At 40.2% G+C, this 24,007-nt stretch overlaps 1 protein-coding gene across 2 annotated transcripts in view; it reads right to left on the minus strand.

Moving 5' to 3' along the window:
* slit3 (slit homolog 3 (Drosophila)) overlaps positions 1-24,007 on the minus strand; it is a 284,688-nt gene that overhangs the window by 60,296 nt on the left and 200,385 nt on the right. For both annotated transcript variants that reach the window (XM_061724858.1, XM_061724857.1), the window contains exons 7-13: positions 17,528-17,599; positions 13,513-13,676; positions 10,627-10,771; positions 7,582-7,653; positions 5,657-5,728; positions 4,114-4,185; positions 257-400 (exon numbers count right to left, since the gene is read on the minus strand). In XM_061724858.1, the coding sequence (XP_061580842.1) occupies positions 257-400; positions 4,114-4,185; positions 5,657-5,728; positions 7,582-7,653; positions 10,627-10,771; positions 13,513-13,676; positions 17,528-17,599 (741 nt within the window). The remainder of the gene's footprint in view (positions 1-256; positions 401-4,113; positions 4,186-5,656; positions 5,729-7,581; positions 7,654-10,626; positions 10,772-13,512; positions 13,677-17,527; positions 17,600-24,007) is intronic.

Genomic DNA, 24,007 nt, shown 5'->3' on the forward strand with positions numbered 1-24,007 from the left:
CATTAAAGGGAATAGTCCAACAAGAAGCTCCTGTGTCCGAATCCATGGCGACCGCCTCTTTTTTTTTTTTTTTCCGTGAACTCAAGGCAACATCCTTTGTCACCCCTCTGGTAATCCCGCCATAATCATTTTTGTCCAGCTCTTGGTCTCTGCCCACCTGAACTTGCCTTGAATACTTCACTGGGGAGGCATCGAAGTGGCCACTTGCCAATGAAATGAGTTTACAACACAATCCTGAGCGTCTGGCTTTACTTACAGGGTCTTGATGGAGCGCAGAGGAGCGAACAGTCCTTTGCTGATAGTTTGAAGCTTGTTGTCATACAATGACAGCAGGTTGAGGTTCTGTAGGTCTTGGAAGGTGTTGACTCTTAGACAGTTAATTTTGTTGGCATTCAGCAATCTGAAACATAGAGAATTAGCATGATTATCTGACTGTAATTATTTTTATTTTACTTTTTTTACTCCTGTGTTAGATAAATCAATGTAAACGCTTATGCATATAATGAGAATTCACTTTTCTCAGCTGGATTTCCACTGAACAACCTCTATCATTCCCATTTGTCCTCTTCACACAGTTACTTCCTCTCATCCACCACACAGTCACGGGTTATATTTTTTCAGCCTATGACACATAAATCTGAAAATTACGGTTTTATCCTTTTTTTCTTCTGTGGAAATGCAGCGGGATATCTGCTGTTACGCGTTCAGGTGTAATATCTCGTTTTGATGGTGCAGACAGATGGCGAGGAAAGGGGAGGAAGGAGGAAGAGCAGAATTAGAAGAATGGTGGTGGAAGGAGAGAAATAATGGAGTGAGACAGTGAAGGGACAGGTGAAAATTTAATTTGGAGTGACACCAATATACATTTAAGTGAAAGAGGCTGACAGGCAAAATAGAGGAGTATGGCAATGGGGAATGAGAAATGAGATAGAGAGATTAAGTATATGACAGGAATATTCTTCTCCTCTACCCATTTTTCACTTTTATACCTACCCTTTATTAGATCATATATACCTAAGTTTTCAGCTTTTTCCATATACTTCCACCATTCTCTATGCTTGCTGTTTCTTTGACCCACTATCCACCTTTTTTTCCTCTATTTCTTTGCCTTTGTGTCTCCCTTTTGTTGCAATCTCATTTTCTCTGTCTGTCTCACACGGTCAACTGTCTGCTCTCCTTTTTACTGGGTGACAGGTGAGGAACTGTGTGCTTGGTACAGCAGCTCCGTTTAATTGTCTCAGGTTGTTCTAACGAGTGCCTGCGTTGGCACGACCTGCTTATACACACATACACACACACACACGCACACGCACACGCACACAGACAGACAGGTGAAGCGCTCGCACACATGCTGCTCTGCGACATATCCACGCCTCATTAGGCAGCTCACAGGGGGAACTAATTACTTGACACTGCACCAGTAAAACAAAGCGGCATAGAAAACATAAACAGCAGCCATTCAAAGCGATAAACACATCTTTGTCTATCAAAGTTCGATTCGTAATTATGACACAATGTCAGAGAATCCTGTCATTCTTATGAGGCTGAATGACTTTTGGGGGATGAGAGCGTTTCTGTCGGCAGTGAAACATTAAAAAGGCACATTATTTCCCCTGAGACTGCTGAATGAGAGCCAACAACCCCAGGCGGCAATCGCGGCGAGACAAGTGCAGTATAGCTAGTATTGGCTATACATTCAATATTTGATCTAATCATTGAATGAACAGGTTAAAAATGCACAGTAATGATCCTGAATAAATGTATTATCTATGTTAGAAAGTAGAACGCATTCGGTTGTTTGGTGTTCAACACTTTTCGGCCCGCGGCATCATTACACCTGAAGGAAATGCTTTTCCAGGGACTGTTAAACAGTAATGATGTCACCTAATACATACTTTGAGATGAATATGTGGTTTAATTTCAGCTCCCTCTCTGTGTTTCTCCTGTTTCCAGCCGTTCCTGGATTTGTGTTTCTCCCTCTTTACAGTAAATCACTTTCAGCCTTTCACTCTTCATCCATCCATCCATTAATTTATCTATCTAGCCATGCACTCCCCCAGCCCCTCGCCATCCCTGACTATGCACCATGCATCCAAATGATCCTTTAAGCCTGTAAAAGGTGTTTGCGGGTTAGGTTCACTCATCCTCATTCTCTTTGCTTCGCTTCACTTTACGACGGAAAAGCCCAGAACATTGGCCACTTCTGCAGCGGACTGCGGCATTTTCAAGGACCATATGCCACATACACTACACTACTTATGTAGCTGGTGTAGACATTTTTACTGCACGCTGAACCAGAGATGCAATTTGAGTTTGTGCCCATGAGGAATTACTCAGAATTAATAGTTTCCCTCCTAGACTACACCTTAGGGTTGAAGCACTATGGGAGATTACTCTTTCTATTATAGTACATAAAAGCTTTCATGTTGAGCATTTTAGGAAAGACTGGTATACAAAAACAATCAGATGGAGGGTTAATGCCTGAAAATGAAGATTTCTATTGCAGTGACACAGCTGTGCGATCGTGATTATTACAGAAATTTCAGTCCTGCATAGCCACACGTTTCTCCACAGATCACCATCAGTATTACATGAAGAACAAAAGTTCTGTTATCGGAGAAAGAAAATGATGATTTCTCCATCTTTCTCGATATTTACAACTGTCTTAGGAAACAATAGGTTAAGGATGTAACACTATGTCCGTGTAAAATGGTGTTACGTGAGAGAACCTGTTGTTGGACGGGAGGAGGAGATTGCGACAAGAGCCCATTGATATTGGAAGTGAAGCCTTCGTAGGTTTGTAAAACCAGCGAACGCACAACCAAGCTGGCAGGTTTAACATTGTGTTGCATGTAGAATGCAGCTTAGAGGCTATTGTGAAATGAGCAGCAAATCAGCAGGCTTATCCTCGCAGTTGACATGCGGTTAATCAGCTTACAAAGGTATAATGCCGCGATTGTCGGGGATATGCATGAAACTCCAAACAAATATGAAAACAATTAAGACCAAGACCATTGGCCAAGTCGTAATCAAGGTTGAGAGGCTGATTTACCTTTCCAGTTCCAAATATACAAATCACCATTAGTCGTGAAAAGCAAAAACAAAACATAACGGAGCCATAAAAAACAACCTGCTTTTTTTTTGTTTTTAGAAATGGATGAGTGGCTACGGCTATTTTATCATTTCTTTTTTTAAGTCGAGCACATAGAAGCCATTTACATGGTTTAGAATTCACTTTCTTCTTGAGAAGAGTGCTCAAATGTCTTTGGGGAAAAAAATGCAGAGAATGGTTTTATTCACCAAAAAAACAAGCGTGTATTACAGAGTCGGCAGCGTGACAACAAACAACTTCAGAGCCCATGTTTGAGTCCTGCAGGAAATGCGTTTGTCCTGTTGTTTTATCTTCAATTTAACAATAAGCCATAGTTCTGGTTGTAGGACTTTCCCCCACATCTTTATTTTTCAATGACATGCACAAAAAACACATGTAGCTTTACAAAATAAATAAGACGTTTCGGGAAAGCAAATTAAATATCTAGTTATAGCTGTGACTTAACTACCTGGTTAAATATTGTGTAAATACTGTGTTAAAATTCCTGGTTGAGTTTTTTTAATGGGTTTGGATTTTGGGTTTATGGTGTTAGACACCAATCCAGTTGCAAAGAAAGAAGGCATATAAACCACAAAGCCGTATACAGGTAAATAAGAAGGAAATCACTTTTTTTTGTTCTACAGTAGCTGTTATTTATTATGCTGCCTCAAATATAATAGAAGGTATTTTATTGGGAATTTTGTAGTAAATTGAGATAATTTTGAATTACGCCAATCAATATTTACCACAACATTTACATATTTTAGACCGTGCATATATTGTAAATGTATATTTTATGTGCAGGTATTATTTCCTCTTTTTATGTCAGGAATACTGCATGATTAAGTTTTATTTTTTGCATTCATTTTTAAAATAATGCATTTAAGATACAAAAACCTCTCCTACAAGAAGGGGCAGAGACTTTTCAGCCAGTTTGTTATAAACCTTTATCGTGTTTTTGATCGTTTGCTGAGGGGTACTACATTACAGTACACATAAAAGCACAGATAAATACTACTCACAGCAGCTGCAGGGAAACCAGTCCATCAAATAATCCCTTGGGCAGCTCAGTAATCTTATTTCCATACAGCACCCTGCAAAGGACAGACAGTTCAACATCATTTAAATTATAACATTTACAAAGCCCACATGTTGATAGTTGAGTGTTTAACTGATTTTCTGAAGAGTTGTCCTACTGATGCTGTTAATACTGTAGAAGTGTGTACTATACAGACTCTTGCATCTTTATTGACATCCTGCGTAAAAAGCACCTCTGAACATTAAAGTTAAATGTGGAGCTCTAGGAATCACTTGTAAAATACTGTAAATTCATTAAGGGGATGTGTTTTATGCTTATTCCCCAGTTGATGTTGTTTCCCCAGGAGCAGCTTTGTAGAAGCCAGAGAAGTCACAGTGAAAGCAAATATTCTAACAATACTACTAAAATCTCTTGTATTATATTCATTTATTATGAAGACTGAAGTTTGACCTCATAGTCGTATTGTACCGAGAGCAGATAACCACGTAAAGCTCACGAGTAGAAAAAAAAACATTGGAAATAAATATTTCAGAGCACTCCGAATGATCTGAAAAGAGGGAAAAACAGAAAAACAACATATTTCCTGTGATACTGTCATTTTTGGGAGAAAAAAAAAGAAATTTAATTTATGAAAATAATGCTGAACAAACCAGTTGATTTGGGGAAACAAATATTACATTACAAATATTAAGGTTTCTATCTTTATTTATTTATTTAGCCTTTATTTATCCAGGATATGTCCCGTTGAGATACAAGATCTCTTCTTGCAGGGTCTCTAAAAGACCAAGATGTTAATATATCTGCCCAGAGTGAAAAATGACCACCGTCACCCAGCAGGAAAACCAAAAACTCAAAAAGTAAACCAGCGTTTAAAAAAAATACAACCTTTTTCTTTAATATGGAATAGCATGAGGTCCTTCTGACGCTGCTATTTTACCCTCTCTTAACAAGCCCTGTGATACGTCCTATTGCTGGCTTTTCCCCTCCTTTTTCTTTGTTTTCACATACACACTAAAAGGCACATGGTTACCTTTACAAAATGAAATACACTGTTTGGTACAGGATATAAAATACCTGATTATTGTTTCGAATTAATTACCTGGTAAAATTCAAGAAAGAAAATAGCAGATTCATATTCAAACATAAAACATCTAATTAGGGTTTGAGCAAAATATGTGGGTTCTTATGGTTTGTTAAGGTATTTTGGTCCATCACGCCTCTGCAGGCCTCAGTTTGATACCTCCACAGCTAAGCAGGCAGAGTTTTTGTGCACATTTGCAAGTTCAGTGTAGTTTACCTTGTTTTTCCCTACTTGTACCCCGTCTGTTATTTTAGTACTTCACATAAATTCAAATGAAACTTCTCTTCATGTTCCACATGTGCAGGCAAACACACCTCCCCGTGTCACGTTCTGCTTGTAAACATCGACTGGAACAATGTTTTTATTTGCTAAATGCCTGGAAATGCAATAACGTTCCCGTCTGTTTTCCCCCACATGCATGTTTGTGTGTTTGCTCTCTACTTACAGTGAGGTGAGTGAGCGGAGGCCACTGAAAGCATCCGCAGCGATGTCAGATATCTGGTTCTTGCTCAGGTCACTGGGGAGACGAAGAGAGCAGTGTAATAGACAGTAATTGGGTTCCTTCTGCAAATGTCCTAGTGTCTGACGAATGATTGTGTGAGAACACAACGGCCGAGGTCAAGTAAAAAGGGACAAGAATGAAAAAAAGAAGCATGAGATTGGCATAGTGTGTGAGTAAATGAGGTGGCGAGATAGTGGGTGATGGACAGAGAAAGTAGAAAAAATTAAATAAATAAAGAGCTTACGTGACAGGAGAGAAGGGGTGTCAGAGAGAGAAAGTGTAACTTCCATGTTAAATGACGTTCATGTCATTCTCTTCAACTGCTCTGAGATATATATTATTAAGCGCAGGTATGAGGTAAGGTTACAGTTCTATCTGTGAGCGCGGATGAGTAGATGAGTGAACAACCTTTCAACCTCGCACATAACTGCAACTCCAGCGTTTTCACTCATTTGCATGATACAGACATTTTTCTACCCTTTCACGTCTGTGGGTATGTCATCCAGTCCTGATCATGGGAAGAATTATAATTTCTTTTTACACGATGACATTTTCTCTAAATTTGGTGATCTCAAAGGCAATAATCTAATAAAGAGGTGGTGAACGGTCAGACAGAAGCCGCGAACAAGACCTCCCGTGATCCTCTGAAAGATTCAGTCTTCCTCGGGTTATAACACGCCTGATCAACACTGAACTTTGCTCCTAACTTGTCCTGCTACTGCACTGCCACATAAACATTTTAACCCAGTGACTGGGTAGTTTTTAAAGTTAACGAAAAATCAACAGGCCTTCATGAAATGAATTTGTTAGTTGATTTGCACATAAATCACTTCTTTACTAAAACCTACCACGAATTCATGAACACCATGTACAATGTACAACTTGGTTTGGATCGTAAGAAAGTTATATATATATATATATATATATATATATATATATATATATATATATATATATATATATATATATATATATATATAAAACAGGAAAGAACGGTAATCTCTGAAGGTATAAGCTTGTACTTATCATATTAAGTGTACATATCGCTGTGCATGGCGGCAGCCAGGGGAGGTGTCACTTTTAACACACGTTTAAAAAAAAACAACCAACAACAATGTGTAAGGAATAAAACTTATAGTGCATTCATTTCCTTGATTGTATTTTATATAATGTTTGTTGGATGACAAGCTTTCTGCTCTCTTTGTAGGCTCAATAAATCAATCTGCCGATTGAAAAAAACATTGAAATTCGTATAATGTTTGATAAATTGGAAAAAAAAACTATTCGTGTTTCATCTGGCGTGCAGCCAGCGACATTTTAAGAAACGAGATCTGAAGCTTAAAAATGCATAATTCCCATCAATTAAGATAAATATGTTGTGGTTGTAATTTATTCTCATGTGTCACATCTTTATTTCAAAGTAGAGTTCGTGTACCAAGGAGTGCACATTCTTGTGTGGTTAGTAGATTAGTCTGTACCTCTGAAATGTTGGGAGCTATGAATATTTTCATGAATGCCGAAACATTTACGTATATAGTTTACGCCCAAAATGGCTCTGATCACGTTTCATGAATGAGGCTCGCTATGTGGAAGTCTGTGATTTTTTGTGTCGTTACCGGTGCTCTACTTCTCCACCTGTGTGCATGTATCTTCAACTCCAGCCTAAATTAAGTTTTACTTTTATAAAAGGTGTATTCAATCAAAATATGATAATTTTAGTGCAACTATATTCCATTTCAATGCAATCCAATGCAGTCTGACACCACTGGTGAAAAAGAAAGCTAAAGAAAACAACAGATCACAATGACTCTTCACTTTGATTCCTCATGTGTTCTCAGATGTGTGTAGTTGCGTCTGTGATGACTTACATCCGTTTGAGCTTCTTGTAGGCAGAAAAGGCTCCTGCAGGCACACTTTTTATCAAGTTCTGCTCCAAACGACTGGAGAAAGAAAAAAAGAAAGAACACAAACAAATGTTTCCAAGTATTAAAGGATCAAAAAAAGATAAATTAAGAAAGTTTTAATACACTTTCAGTAACTTCCCATCAAGCCTGACAGAGAAAAATCATTATCTCTCCGTTCAAGGTTATCAAGAAGCCATGTTTACCCCACAACCTGCGCAGAAAAGTCCACAAGGTGGCTGTTTCAATCAGTACCAACACAATTTTCTGCAGGTTGGCCACAGCTTTGTTGCAGAGTTCAGCCAAGGTCACTCCACGTGGAGTAATGACTCCACTTTTGCAACTCAGCACTTGCACTGTGATCTTAAAAAGGGCCGATCTGATCTGACTCTAGAGGAATTAAAAGGCTCGTCGGGCCACCGAAAACCTTGACTGGTTACCACAAAAGCTGTCATTTAGATGACTCCATGAAATAAATGTTCAGGAAGTAGAGACGCAGACATGAAAGCCCTCTGAGGTGAACTGGTGTCGACCTCAAACACGCTCCACGGTGAGCGCGTCACATGTGGTACATGGAAGCAGTACATCATCAATTATTATTTCCCAGTCATGATTTCTAATATTTTACCTGCTCCTTCCATAAAATCTTTCAGTGGAGCCCAAACTCTCTCCTTTGCAGACACTGCTACCCGATATTTATGTATACACCCTGTATTTCTGAACCTTTTCAGGCTCAGGGCCAAAAGGAATTTATTACAACTCACTTTCTGGAAGACAGAAGACTTGTTACACCAAACCGGTAGTATTACACCCATATCGTGTTTGGAAGCATCAAAATCCGGCGTAAAGCCCATATTTGAGTTAATTTACTATAGTTTGTCCTTTACTGATGTGTCAGAAAAACACTTGCCATTGTATTTCTTCCATTATTTAGCGGCTGGGCAATAATAGTCACAAGGGGTAAGATTTAAAAAAAAAGAAAAGGAACAAAAGGAAAGGACAAAAGCAAAGTGGAGAAAAAAGGGAAAGGGGACGATGGACAATAAAGGAGAAATTAAAGGAGTGGAAAAGTGTGAACAACAGGGGAGAGGAGACGAAAACTCGGAGGAGAGGAGGAGGATGTGGCGAGGTCCCAAGGCCAGCCACAGGGTCAGCTGTCAGGATGATAAATGGAAACTAATCCAGCCCTCTTCTTCCACTCATCTTTCTCTTCAGTCTCTGCCCTGTCCAGCTTCGTACCTCCATTCTCCATCCCTCTCTTCTATCTGTCTATCCAACTGTGTGCTGTACTGTATGTGTTTATGATAGCGCCTTAAAGACAAGCTTTGATCACATTCGCTCGGTCCAAATTCAACTTTAACTATTCTGAGCTGGATTATGACTGCTATCCAGTAACAAAGTCTTTCTTAAACACTTCCCTTCACATCTGGCTCTGGCTGTGAACACATGCAGCCCTGACACGATGGTATAGGGACCCATTTCTTGGCTCACCGCCCTGGCAGCCAACAACACCTTATTTCAACCAGGGGTCAAAATAAATCAAGGATATATGGATACTGACAAAGACAATCTGCACACACAACCTATTACAAATTATATCAGAGGACAGTTAAACAAGGTTGAGGCAAAGACACTTAGAGGTGCAATATCAAAAGATGTATTAAAGGGAACATATTTTAAAAGCTATTTACAAAAATCCATAAGGTGGAGGGACGATTTAACAACTAAAGAAGGACACGAGTGCATATTAGCTCGAAAGATGTTTACTGACAATACACTGAACCAGAATTTTGACTTTTTTTTTAATTTCTTTTTAAAACAAGCTTCATATTCCGACTTAAAAGCCAAATTAGCCTACAGAACTTGAGCATGTGCTGTTGCACAGCTGCATGTGCACACACAGTTAAATTAATGAGTAGTTGGAGTGATCTCTGCTGCCATCATTCAGAGAGATGAGGCTGTGTCCATTAAGTGACTGACAATACATCATCCGATTATTCTCTATTGTTTCTGGCCACAGCAGCAGCATTTATCATAATGGATCCAATGCTAATTATGTTGAGTGCACGTCTGTGTCCTTGTGATTTTGTACGCTGTGCCGTTACCTGTGTCTCTATTATGTACACGAGCCTTCAAGGATATTTGTGTGATTTGCACCCACACATATACTTTTTTTTGGTGGAAACATAACATTTTTGCATCTCTATTGGTGTATGCAGCGTTGAGTGTATCTGAATGAGAGTCTCTGTTAAATATGCCGGGGAGGTGGAGGAGTGCTGCTGAAGAGGAGAATTGCTCCTTTAGTCAAAGAGCAATCAACCAGCTGTCCTCTGTACAAACAAGCAGGGGACAGCGATCAATACGGATATCAAACACGTCCCTCGCTGGGGCGAGTGTGTATGGGCGTGCTCCTCGTTGTGCGTCTGTTTAATTTGTGTGAAAAGAATGGGTGACAGAAGCTTTGGCTGCAAAATCTAACAAATTACCACCAGGAAGCCTCCAACATGCCACAGTTTGGGTTAGACGTGTTCGATTCTTCATGGTATCTGCCCAAAGATGAGACTGGGACTAGATATGTTGGGTGTGTGGGAGAAAACGTTCCAGTTTGTGTTTCGATTAGATAAGCTCCCTTTTCATTTAACTCTCGAGATCAAAAAACATTTGGTTGCAACACGTACTTTCTCCATCGTTCAAGTAAAAGAGTGCTACACCCACATAGTTTACAACAAGTATTACAGTATAACACTTTTTAAGTGAATCATAGTAAGAATAAAAAAGGAAAATCATCACATTTGATGTACAAAAGAAATAAATCTACTACAGTGGTTTAAACAAGCACATACCAGTGTCTGAGATGCATGTTTTATATGTCATATTACCAAAGTGAAATACTGAAATTTAAACACACTAAATACAAATAAATCTAAATCTGCTGTACAGATGAGTGTGTGTCATGGCAGACAGTTTAACATGAACATTTGGCAGCATATAATGAAAATAAAGGCCTCTTACATCTCAACGATGCCCTCTGGGAGGTTCGCTGGGATTTCGGCGAGACCTTTACGACGACAGTCTACGATATTATCCTTGCAGCTGCAGCTGGCTGGACACACGGACACCTGAGGAGCACAAGTCCTCGGTTCCGTCTGCGCTGGACCTGTGGAGAACAACGTACGTAAGACTGCAGATGCTACAAGCAACAACAACCGCAGCAATGAGAAAATTCTCAGCGACTGGCCTTTATTTCAATGAATATGAAATGGGTTTCATTAGTCCTGTTGCCAAACACAAGAAGAAGAACTTGCCTGGAGCCACATTTACACTTATTTATATTCTACAATCATCCTTTTTTTTCCATTTTGATTTTATTTACAACTCTTTATGATGCTTTTGTATATTCTATCGTGTTTTTCCCATGTGGGATTAGTCTCAGCTTCAGCAAGGATTTTAGTGCCTTTTGATAGCTGTGTGGTTTTTGATGCATAAAAAAAAAAAAATCTTCGGGGAAAAACATGCAATCTTTTGATATGAGACAGGAAGAAACTGAATATTGATGTTACATATAATCTGACCAAAATATGCACATAAAATATCGCAAGATATGAGCAGGAGAGGAGATAGATAAAAAGTGCTTGAAATAGCAGCAACACGGGAACAGAGATGAAAAAAAAAAGAATGTAACGCAACCAAAGGAAAAAGTGATGCATGTTGAAAGGCAGAAAGCAGAGATGATGTGAAGAAAGAGAAGAAAGAGAAAGGACAGGTTCACAACTGACACTTGAGTGAAGGAGCGGAATGAGGAGAGGAGACCCGCCTTGTAACATGTGAGAAAAAGAGTTAAGGCTAATAGAGAGGCCGCCGGTCTATTAGCGGAGGAAGCTGAATCAGAAGCCTATGTGCATTAATTGCAGCTGATAACACTACAGCTCCTACACCGGCCTCTTAGTTGATTACACACTGTCAACCATATTATTCTTTCAGTATCATAATCTTAACGCTGAGCTGTGTGGAGATCAAAACAACACAGCCTGTAATGATGGCCTTGAGATGCTTTACCCCCTCTGCATGGTATTACCTTGAAGTCAAACAGTTTACACTAAAAAAACTATGTAATGCTGATATCTCTGTTGCTGAATCATCCCCGCTGTGTTCTCAGTCCTTTGTGAAAGAAATGCATTATTTTAGAAGATTGATTTCCCCCCTTCATTGCATTATTGAGGAGTGGTTGCAATAAAGCAGAGACTGAAATGCTTCACCTGATAAAGGTGTGCACTTTAAAGCTGCCACACGTCCATATTTTGATGCAAGAGTTTAGTCGCTGCTCACCAGCCAGCCCTGGTAGGGTCTTAAAGCGCGACCCTACCTGCATACTGATTAGGATGTCATTCAGCCGCCTCCCAGGTGGGTATCTCCTGGACGGACTGCCCCACTGTCTTACGCTGCAGTTGCCGACAGTACTGTTTGTTCTGCTCTGCAGCATGAGTGAGCTTGGAGTAGCTGACGCTAACCAGGTCTGCACCTGCTGCAGACTGTGGTGGGGAAGACTACTGTCGACAGCCGCGGCCCGAGAAGTGAGACGTACGGTCCGTCCATGGGATGAGAGGCTTATAATGGTGCTTTTACACTAGTACCTACTCAGCCCCACTCGACTCGCCTCGCCCCGGTTTTTGCGCTTCTCCACTACGGGTGGAGGCGGGTGGAGTAGATACATTTTCCGTATCTATTCTGCCGAGGTTCTAAACGGCTGAGTGGGCCTGTATCGTCTATCGTCTGTATAGTGTGACGTCATCACACTACAGGCCACCGATTGGTCAGAGGGCGGGGCCGTCAGACTTCTGAGTCAGGAGGCGGAAATCAGCACAACAGCGACTCTCGGCTTCTTGTTCATTTTATTCCACCAGCAATGGCAGCAGAAGTCTGTTTGGTGGTATAACTTATTTTTTTTGTATAATTAATTTGTTTTTTGTGTGTTCGGTTTATTTCATTTAGCTGATTTTATATAGTCTCTTTTTCATCCTTTTTATGTACTCTTGTTATCACTTACAGGTTTTGTTTTGTTTGTTTTATTCTGTTTATTTAGTAATTAATTCATTTTCTTTTTACATTATTTTTCTAAAGTTGAGGGGGGTGGGGGGGTTGTTGGAAAGTGCTGCTCTGTTCAGGTTTTAGCACGCCTTTCTCAAAAAATGGGGGAAAAAAATACGGAGGACCATGTATCTTGTGTTGGATTTCTGTATGTCATCGGTTCCCAATAAAAATATGTGAAAAAAAAAAAAACCTGGTGGCTGAGGAGAGAATTAAAAAGGGATCTAGATGGGCGATAAGGAACCACCAGATCCACCAGGAGCTCTGTCTCTTCATAGCTGCTCGCGGCTCCCAGCTGACAAACAAACAAAAACTAAAAGGCGTTGCCGCTTGAAGCTTCTCTCACTCTCATTTTTTAACTTGGTATCGAACACAAGCCATAGACCCAGCAGCACATCTATCATCTCCTCCAGGTTCTACATCTTTAGTGTTGTTGTCTTCTCCGTTTAGATCACACAATCAAATACGTCACAGCAGCTTTTCTCCAACCCGCCTACTTTTCATCTGGGTATCAAAAATAAACGAGGACAAGTTGAGTGGAGTCGGGCTGAGTAGGTACTAGTGTAAAAGCGCCATTAGAGAGGCACCTGAATGGCATTGAGTACAGTTTCAACAGCAACCTCGTCAGTCTGTGAGGAAAGAAAAAATAGGACCTACTGGGACTTAAATAAAGTGACATTCAACGGCTTGCTTGTTGGATTTTATTCAATGACCAGAGTTGAGAAAAGGTAATACAGCTTTGAAGATACTGAAGGTGAGAAGCGGAGAGATGTGCAATACATGCAAATACAGTAGGTGCTACTTCTCACTTACCATTGCACACAAAGTCTTTCTTCTGCACATCTGGGACATTGAGGCCTCTCATGTGGGCAGGAGACATGCACTGGGTGAAGGGAGCCAACCCTCGCCGGGCCCGGAGCCAGTCAGAGAGCCAGGACAGGTGGCAGTCGCAGTGGAGGTTGTTGGAGTGCAGACGGCTGAGAACAGATGGAGGAAGAGTTAAATACAGAATGTTTTCCAGTCCAAAAGCTCCACTATCTCAACTGGAAAGCCGACTTCTGACAAAAATTCAAACAATCCCTGCCGATACCAGCTCCGCGAGTTTATCTGAGTCTGCTCTCGAGTGTAAGAAATGTTTAATGTTTCACAAAGCTTACGTCCTGGGGAAGGACGACGAAGCTGAGAGCCGAGTGAAACAGACACACTGCGATCTGAGATGGGCCAAACGCGGCTAAACGCCTGTCCATTCACGGTTAAGACTTACACAAAGTGGTGCGACAGAGTACGATCACCAATAAATAAATAAATGAGAAACTGAAGGGTAAGATAATCAACAACGCGAGGAAATATATAATGTAGGAGAGCTGCAAACAAGAATCAGCCAAGGAACTTTCTTTAGGCTGAAACCCATTTAAACTTTTGCCTTTTCCATTTAGCATTAGCCTGGCCTCTAACTGATCACTCTGCCCTGACACATGCATTACAAATGCATCCTTTAACCTTTCTGGCCTGGAGCAAACCACAAGTTGAATTAACATTTCCAATACGAACAAGCTTCTATCATTTTTCTTTTGAATATTTAGAAACATGATAGCAAAGTTGGAAATCTGCCATAAAAGCAAAGCTTTACCCTCTAAATGGATTTTGTACCGTTTTTTTACATCATTTTATTCAGAAATTGAGGAATGAATGGTTTTAGTTGAGAGTTTTATACTTTTCATAAGTTCCTTAGGTTTTACAAGTGTTTTTATTTAGTCTGAACGGGTTCAAACGCACCCTTTCACACCCTAAACAATGTTACCTCGTGGTGCCTACTGCACCTGACAAAGTGGCGATGCTCAATAAAGATGGAGCTGAGTTGGTTCAACATTTGAAAAGAGTAGAGTTAAGATGGTGTATTTTTTACTCAACTCGCTTGTCAAAAACCATTTAGTTTCCTGGTTTCCCCTCCACTCTGACAGAACAGAGATGGATGAAGTGTGGCCACGGCGTTAAAAATGTTAGTTTAAAAAAGTAAAAAAATAAGAAATATACATACACATACATATATATATATATATATATATATATATATATTGGTAGAGCCAGCAACTTGCTGGTGGAGGCAGTTCACAGATCTGGGATGAAATCTACATCCAAATCTCTGCAGACACGGTGAAGTGGAGGTCATGTATTTGGTACTTGTTGTGGTAAATCATCCAAAATGATTCTCTTATCAAGTGATCGTTACAGATGCTACTGAGAGTTTAAACTGGTCGTTTAGATTCATATTATGCTATTGTAAGTGACATTAGATACTAATAGGATGTTTAAATTGAACTTGTAGTATTAATTAATTGCTCAGAATAAAGTGCATGTGGGGCTGTTTCAGGCTCTGCAGGCTGCACCGGCTCAGGAGAGCCGGGGACGGGGAGGAGGACAGCAGATGAACAGCAGAATGTCTTGTCAGCGTATTATATGCCAGCCGGGATATCTACCCTTTCAGAAGACAGGCCTCCTTTTGTAATAAAGCAGAGGACAAATCCTGTTATGGAACAGAGATGGTCTCATTGATGCTAGCAGCAGGGGCAGCAGGATTTAATACCGCTCTCCCATTATAAATCCAGTTTATAGTCAAACCCCTGCCTGGAGATAGCCACGTCTCAGCCACCCCCCTGCTTAGCCTTAATTACTGACAAGTAGGATTAAAACACAGGGGAGAATGGGAGCAGGCGGGGGGTAAGGGGAAAGTGCTGCATTTGTGTGTCGCTGGAAGTCAGCACGATCGTCTCTGTTGCGTCTGATGCTTCAGGGTGACCACGGGCATTGTGCACGGGGGCAGGTGAGAGTCTTTGTGGGGCTCTCTCAGTGTGGGTTTATTCTTAGGACCTGACCCAGAGGGTTTCTGGCCGAATCTTTAGTGGAGTGAATTACACATAAACGCACACACAGACACACTGGAGCAGTGCTAGTCCTCATCTTTCCACTGACGACTCTGGTCCAGACACGGTGATCTAATATCATTTCTCTTTATAGAATATGTGGAGATAGTAAAGCTATACAGAAAACAACCAAGTGGGCGAGGTAAGAAAAAAACTAAAGAATTAAACACTTACATTTATTACTATCTGTTTGAATAAATCACAAATTAAGACTGCAGGCAAGATAAAACAATTTAATCAAGACGTAGCTTTACGCATCTCCACAACGTCTCACCAGAGACATCTTCAAACATTTGATTCATTAAAGCAGCTATTTCCATCCTGAGTTTCTGAATGCAAAGGAAAAGAAAGAAAATATAATTAAAAGAAGGCAAGTAGGCTGAAGATGAGAAGGGAACGCGGGAGAAAAACGCGTAATGATCAAAGATGGGGACTCTGGATGAAAAGAAAAAAGGAAAGACAGAACAAGGAGGAAGAGGACAATACGGAAGGGTGGAAAGAAGGAAATCAAACGCACAAGAATAGAGAGGAAAAAAGTGAAATGGAAGAAAGGAATAGGATGGAAAGAGGAAGTGAAAGAAATGAGTTGGATAGTAAGAACAAAGTGAGTCCAAACATTTTGAAGAGAAATGAATGGGAAGGAAGTAATGAGGGCGAGCAGAAGAAGACAGTTTATTGTAGATGATATGAGATGTACCACAGATAGAAAAAAAGGATGAAACAAATGTGAAATGGGATTCATAAACACTAAGGAGGAAATAGGAGGAGGGAAAACAAGGAAATCAGAGGAGACAGTCACTAGGTGTTGACAGAAAACAGGCAGACGAGGATGTCTGATTAAAAGATATTGGATATTGGTAACTCTGCCCTCAATCTGCTGGCAACTGTGTAACCACACTAGTGCCTGAAATCCAATTTCAAAAGGCTGATTTCAAGCTGTATTGCCACTACAGCAGCAGGAATATGAAGGAAAAACAGAAACCTCGCTATATGTGACTGTAGATGAACGTTGTTGGTCAACAGGCAAATAACCAAAATGGTTTGAATACATAAGTCGCCCTCTGCGAATGATGCCCTGTTTTCTTGTTGTTGTAGTTCTTTTCTAACTATCTCCATTTCTTAATGATAAGGAGAGCTATGTGACTACACGTGAAACTCTTAAAAATTATCATTTGGGGAGGAAATCCCATTTTTTTGCTGGTTGTTTTTCGGTGGAATTCAAGTCCAGTGTGATCAGGAGGAATGTGTCCGCTGATGTCGCAGAGACTCTTTTAAATGTTGTGCCATCGCCTTGGCAACTAAAATATCACTTTCATACAATTAAACAGAGAGAGAAAACACACACACACACTCACAAATCAAAGCCCTCTTCACATCCATCTGTTGGCATGATTTGGCTTCAAACTTGTGCGTTAGTGTTTGTGTGTGTGTGTGTGTGTGTGTGTGTGTGTGTTTACATCAGCAGAGGGGGTTTCATCTAATGAATCAAAGCAGATCGAACTATAGAGCCTTAACAAGCCTTTCTTGTGGCATTAATGAGTTTACCATTACTCAAGCATCTTTGCACGCGTGCGCGCGTCACTGCAGCCGCCCCTGAGTGTCTACGTATGTGTGTGTGTCCTAAAGTGTACTTGTGTGCACATAATAGCCACATGATTATTCACAGTCATGAAACAATAGACGGGTTTAGAAGGTCTCTTATTATGGCATGATTAGATGATGACACACAGACCCCGCTGCTATGCTAAACGTGTGTGCTCATGCGGTGGGAGTGTGTGCTTCTGCGAGCATTAGTTCACTTTCCATGTTAAACCACGGAGCCCGTGTTTATTAACATCTCCATGTTTGAAGTTGTGTGTGTGTGTGTGTGTGAGTGTGTGTGTGAGTGTGTGTGTGTGTGTACTCACAGCGTCCGCAGCTTGGGCATGTGGTTGAAGCTGGACAGGGGGATGAGGGTGATGTTGTTGTTGTTGAGGGTGCTGGATAGAGATAACATAGAGGGGAAAAGGGAAGACAAGAGGGAAACAGAATGTTAAAAAATACAAAAAACTACAACCTCTGGGCCATTTATTCGTTTGGTGGTTACAGCTGTCAGATCACATTTTGTGCAACGGCAGGTTCAAGTGCTTATTTAGTTACTTCTCAGAATAAAAATGAAGCTTCTCATCCTACTAGTCGGAAAGAAGTCAGAAAAGCCAGAGGTCGCTAGATGTTTCGAAAACACATTTTCATTAATGTTCAATCACAAAACGACAGTCAAAAGCTGCACAAAGCAACACGGATTAGCAAAAACTGGATGTGATTAAAGAAGCCTCCTTTTCCCCTTATGCTGAAGTATTTAGTTATAAGTTATATCACCTTCTTTGAGTAGGTTTTTGCATGTAAGAGATAAAAAATGATACAGAGCCAAAAGCCATGGAGACATATTTCTCACTTCCAGAAGGCAAACCTCCTGAAACACCTCACTTGTACTCTGGGCCTTGTTTTCCTTTGGACTTTAAACTGAATGACATCACCTTAAACCGCACTGGTTTCGTGCCAGTGGCTGGTTTGGCACACCTCTAACAAAAGATGAGTAGCTGCCTGAACTCCTCTCTCATTTTAAGCCAATCAGAGCAAACAGTGCTTTAAAAAAATTACTAAAAGAGAGCTTGTGATACAGGGGGCTGCGTAAAGCCCGTGTACTTCCTCATCTTAACCATACAGAGAGAAAAAAGTAACATAGTGTAATTTGTTCCTGTTGAGGGGGCTTTTTTGTGTCATGTTGTCTCTGACTTTTTGAATATTCAAATTTCTTAGTTTTTTTTTTTTATTAAATCAATGCAACACACATAGGTATATATGTATACATGTACATAACTTTTTACTAAGCCAAGAAAGCTTGTATTTTAATACAAACCTCTACTATTCCACTAAACATATTTAGTCTGTTTTTTATCCTTCTTATGGTTCAAATGCATTTCCCTTCTTTTGAACTAAGGTGTGTCCCATCTATTTTTGTTGTACAGTAATCACATGGACTTGTAACTTCATCCATTAATACACACTCGCACATGAATATACACCGCTTTGATCTGTGCCTCTGCTTTTCATGTTTTATTCATAAGCAGGTCCCTGTTGCCTCTGACTGTTAGCTGTCTTATAAACTACACTGTCCATATGCAGTATCGACCTAAAGGAAAACAAGGTCACTCATTACTGTACAAGCAAGGGTGGAAAAACATACATGCGGCCCCACTGAGAACGTTGCAGAAACACAATGCTTATTGATTCACTCTGGTTTTCATATAGAGACTTGGAGGCAGAAATGAGAGCGGGGGGAGAAATGCAGAAAAAGAAACTTTTCCATCAAAGCAATTCACTTTGAGGTTTCATTGATGGACTCATACAAGCTGGTAAAACTGCATCTATTAAACATTCAACAGATGGCGGGAAAATCAGAACACAAACAGCTTCCTCATTACTGAGCAATACGAAAACAGGAAGATAAACATTTCCGCCTTCCATCGCATGTAAAACTCAGATCAGAAAAAGTTGGGACAATATAGAAAATGCAGATAGAAAAATAACAGCATATCTTCAATTTACTTTGTTTCTATCTTTTTTTTTCTTTTTTTAATAGCCTGTGTGGAGCAAGAATATTTCATTCTCTCTGTTGACGACTTAATTTTATAGACATCTGGTTTTGTATTTCAAGCCTGCAACATGTTCCATAAAAAAACATGGTTAGGAGACAAGTGGGTGCTAACAAGGAGGGGAAAGAAAAATAACAATAATAATGTTATTTCAAACTAATGCCAACGAATCATTGTAATGATTATTTAGTATAAAATGGCTGAGTCTTTAAGTAGCAAAGATGGAAGGAGAATCACCAAAGTGTGACGAAGGAGGTTTATATTTTGTCTTCTATCATGTTTTATATATATATATATATATATATATATATATATATATATATATATATATATATATATATATATATATATATATATATATATATATATATATAATCTAATGATTCAAGAAGCCACATGAATAATCTCTTGAAAAAGGTTTTACTTTGGGAAACCTTTGTCAAGCACCATGTAGGTATTTAAAACTTTACTGTGCAAAAAAGCCAACAACCTTGTATTAACCTTGTCCAGAGGGGGTGTCGACATCTCAAACAACCGTCCATTCAACACGGACTATTCAAGTTGCTGGAAATAGCTGTAGTTACACAAATCCATATTCCATATCCATATCTTAAGACTTTTAAAGCAACGAGCGCAACAGCTAGACTCTTATCTGTGAAGGTGCGGGATTGTATCAGGGCTCCTCACATACGCGCAACGGCAACAATAACGCAGACGTGGGGAGTTTCAACAAAGAAAAATGCCACAAGGACAAACATTATGTGTTAAGAAGCGTGAAGAAGTTTGTTTGATGGGACAAAATAACTTAAATACTTAATTCCTTTATATTCTGAATGCCAGCATGCCTCACAAGTGCTGGAACAACAGATGGAAACATTGCAAAGAGGTAAATACTTTACTGTTCCAACTTTTATTGGAATTTGTTGCAGTCCTGAGATACAAAAAACGGATTATTTTCAAATGAAATCAAGTTAAAACAGAACGGGGATAAAATATCACAATAACTAGGGTTCATATTCACATTCACAATTATATTTATTTTCTCTGAATTAAGCAACAACCACCCACTATATTTCACAATGAGCAAAGTCCTATGTTATCGTCTAGGAGCCAGAAACTAAACAATAAAAGGAAGATGCTGGTAAACTTTTAGGTAAATGGATCATGGTCAACTTTTTATGCTGGAAAAAAAAACCCAAAAAACAAGCTGAAAATGTAATAAGACTAAATGAAAGAGCAATGCTGCACGGGAAATCCACAAATTTATAAGGCAATCCGTTTTTTCGTAGGCTCGTTGAAGCCAACATCAACAAGAGCCAGTGTAGCCCTTCGTCTATGTTTTTTCTTACTTTTCACAGATAATTTATTTCAATGGAAAAGAACACAGAGCGAGTGTAAGCTACTTTACATATCACCCGAAACGAAACCTTGTGTATTCAACGAATTGTTGTTTCAGAAGCAATGAAGACTGAGCTGTCATTTTTTATACTGTATCTGAAGCCAGTTCATTTTTCACATTTGACAGGGTGTTTTTAATGCTTTCAGACAAGGTCAGATTTCTCCTTGAGAAATGGACCTAATTCAGGAGGAAAGTATTTCTTTTTTTACAGGAACTGCGATATGTTTGTGCCTAAACATACAGTCTAACTGCGGGACGACTTCACCCACAAAAATCACGGACGCTTTATTTTACATCCACTGTTGTCGTCATGACGGCTCAAAAAGGGTCATTACGGGACTTTGCAGTGTTTTTACTAACACCCACTCAGCCCTAAAATACTCTGCTTTTGCTCACTCTGTTGACGTTACTCTTCTTTCTCTTTAATTCACCCTCCTTCCGATTCTCTTTGTACATTCTCCTCCCTTCCAGTACAGCCTCAGTGGCCTTGGTAGGCGTATAAAGTTTCACACACACACACACACACACACACACACACCAGGCGTGCTGATATGGTCAGCCCTGTCAGGGGTGATTCCACCCAGTACATATAATTTAATTGTGGAATAACAATAATTTCCCTCTGCAATTTCCCCGTCAGTTATTCTCCGACTCACTCCGCTCAGACCCCTTCAACATCGCTCTGCCTTAATAAAGCAGTGACTGGGCTGACTCAAGCCAAGAAAAACATTAAAAACACAATTCAGAAGTCCTGAACTATGTTTCATGCTATGGACATTTTCCCCCAGCTCAGTTTACGTCCCCCTGGCCATGTGTGCAGCCTCTGAAATTGTGCGTACTTTCCTATTTGAAGTGATTGTGTTAAAAACTGCGTTTTAGCAAAAATAATCCAGACCAGCCACCCCAGGAGCAGCAGAGAGAGGATGTCGGTCCACATGCTGAAAAGATATTAACGTCACAATGAAGGCAGATGTTGTAAGATGGTAGCGTTTTGACTCTGCAAACCGTTCCGTGCAGGGAAGCCGCTTCGCGCCAGCTTGTAACCAACGTGTTTATTAATATCAAAACCTGACCACGGGTTTCTTTTAACGTCTAACCAAATCCAACCATAATTGACAATGAAGGTGAACGGGTGAACAGATGAGGCTCGAACTGGGTTCTGCGGTGGGGTAATCTGTGCAGCGCTATGAATTACATCACCGTAACGTTGGAGTGTGAACCAGAGCACTGGTTGTGTACAGTAACTAAAGTTCCACTATGAAACATTTAAGAATGGATGTTGTGATTATGTATTTGGGATGCAGATATCCCCTCTACCTTTTGATTCAGGCTGAAAATGACTTTTTGAAAAAGCATAGCTCAGGAGCCCTGAATAATTCCTCGGTTATGCCGTTATCATTCAACTGAAGGGGTCGTTAACAGGCCTGTGCAGACCTCAGTGAGGTGACTGGTGATCTGTTCATTTCCCTCAGGTGTTTGAAGGCAGGAAAATATGTAAAGCATGGTGTGCAGTAGGCCTTATGAATCTGGATTGAAGAACACTGGCTTAGACTGCTGGGGGACCTCCCATGATGCACCAGGCTCCTTCCTCGCTCTGTTCTTTTTAGTCTTCTTTTCTCCAACGATGTGGCTCATAGCCAGATATCCCATTTTTCCTGTCATATCAGATCTCCAAATATTATTTTTTTATTCAGTGATAACTAGTTTTTTCCCCTCTTTTTTCTAACTCAGGATGGGGATTGCACCAAAATCAAGACTGATCTGCACTTTATTAAACCTCTGTGTTTGGTGCCTGGAAACAACTTTTGCTGTGAATTGGTGCCATGCATTGTATTGAATTGGTCAGGAGGATGCTTTACACAGAGTTCTTGAGCATTCTGGGTTGAATCTCTCTTTACAAAGTGAAGTAACGCTTGTTCAAAACGCTTGTTTCCATTCCTTGTTCCCTACTGCGTGCAGTTGTAGATTATAGATTTGGTCTGAACACTTGTTTCTATTAATGTCCCTTGAATGCTAAAGCTGTGGAGTGAAGGATAGAGATTCATATGCTCATACAACTAAGTGCAGCAGTGTATCACGTTCCCTTTGAAATACATGTGAAGAGGGTGAAACTTATGATGGGATTTTTTTTAGATGGATGTCAGACAATTACAGAAGTGCACGAGCAACACTGAAGTAGTCTACAGATGATACAACGGCAAAGATAAAAACGACTTAGAAGATTCAGTCAAGGCTCAGTGAGTAAAAGGAGAGATTGAGGGGGAGGAAAACTCACTTAACATTAGTACATGTCGATAATTAATTGTCCAACAGCTACTTTGTACTTTATAAAGTCCTGTTTTACACGAGAAGCTGTTCAGCTCCCACAGACATACGCACTGATAAATGCTAACCACAATATCATCTTGTTGTGACTTAATTCATAACTTTTATTTAGTATGTATAGTATGGGCGGGGGGGGGTGTCATGTTATGGTGTCTAAAGGTTTTGAAAAGCTCTTCTTCTATTCTCATTTGCCACATAGACACCTGTCATCCAGGATGTGGTCTTACTTGTTGCTATGTGAACTATTAATTATGGTAAAAAATCATTAGAAAGAATGAATAATGTTTTGTTTTTGTGTGAGTGCTCAGGGACTGACTGGTGTTTGCCACACACCGTGTTTCTGTGTCAAAATGCCTATTCAGCTGTTCTTTTTCTTATTAGTATGAGATGGGCTGCAGTAACCTCTGCAGTGGTGTTACAGGACAGAGCCATGATCCCTGAAACAGCATGTGTGTGTGTTTGCCTGCACATATGTGTGTGTGTGTGTCTGTGTGTGTGTGTGTGTGTGTGTGTGTGTGTGTGTGTGTGTGTGTGTGTGTGTGTGTGTGTGTGTGTCTGTGTGTGTGTTTTTTTTGCTTATTTGAGTCAGCATGTATGCTGTTGCATTAGTGTGTGTGCTTTCAAAACAGTGAAAATTCTGTTGCAGTTAAAGAGCTGCTGCAGTCAGTGATGGAGGAGACTCTTTAGAGCCAACCCACCACAGAGATACTATCACTAGTGTTTATGCTTGGCTCTGTGTGTGTGTGTGTGTGTGTGTGTGTGTGTGTGTGTGTGTGTGTGTGTGTGTGTGTGTGTGTGTGTGTGTGTGTGTGTGTGGGTGGGTGGGTGCACGTGTGGGACAGAGAACGAGAGCGATGTTATTACATGTGTCTTTGCTGCAGCCTACACCCAAAGGTCAAAGCCTTACTCATCAATCTTTCCCCCCCTGTGCACACAAACCCTCACATGCAACATCTCAACATCTTCTGCTGTATTCTTGGATCCCGAGTGTTAAAGCGGCCATGGAAAATACCTCAAATCATTTCATC

Source organism: Cololabis saira, chromosome 7, assembly GCF_033807715.1.
Source record: "Cololabis saira isolate AMF1-May2022 chromosome 7, fColSai1.1, whole genome shotgun sequence".
Lineage (NCBI taxonomy): Eukaryota > Metazoa > Chordata > Actinopteri > Beloniformes > Belonidae > Cololabis > Cololabis saira.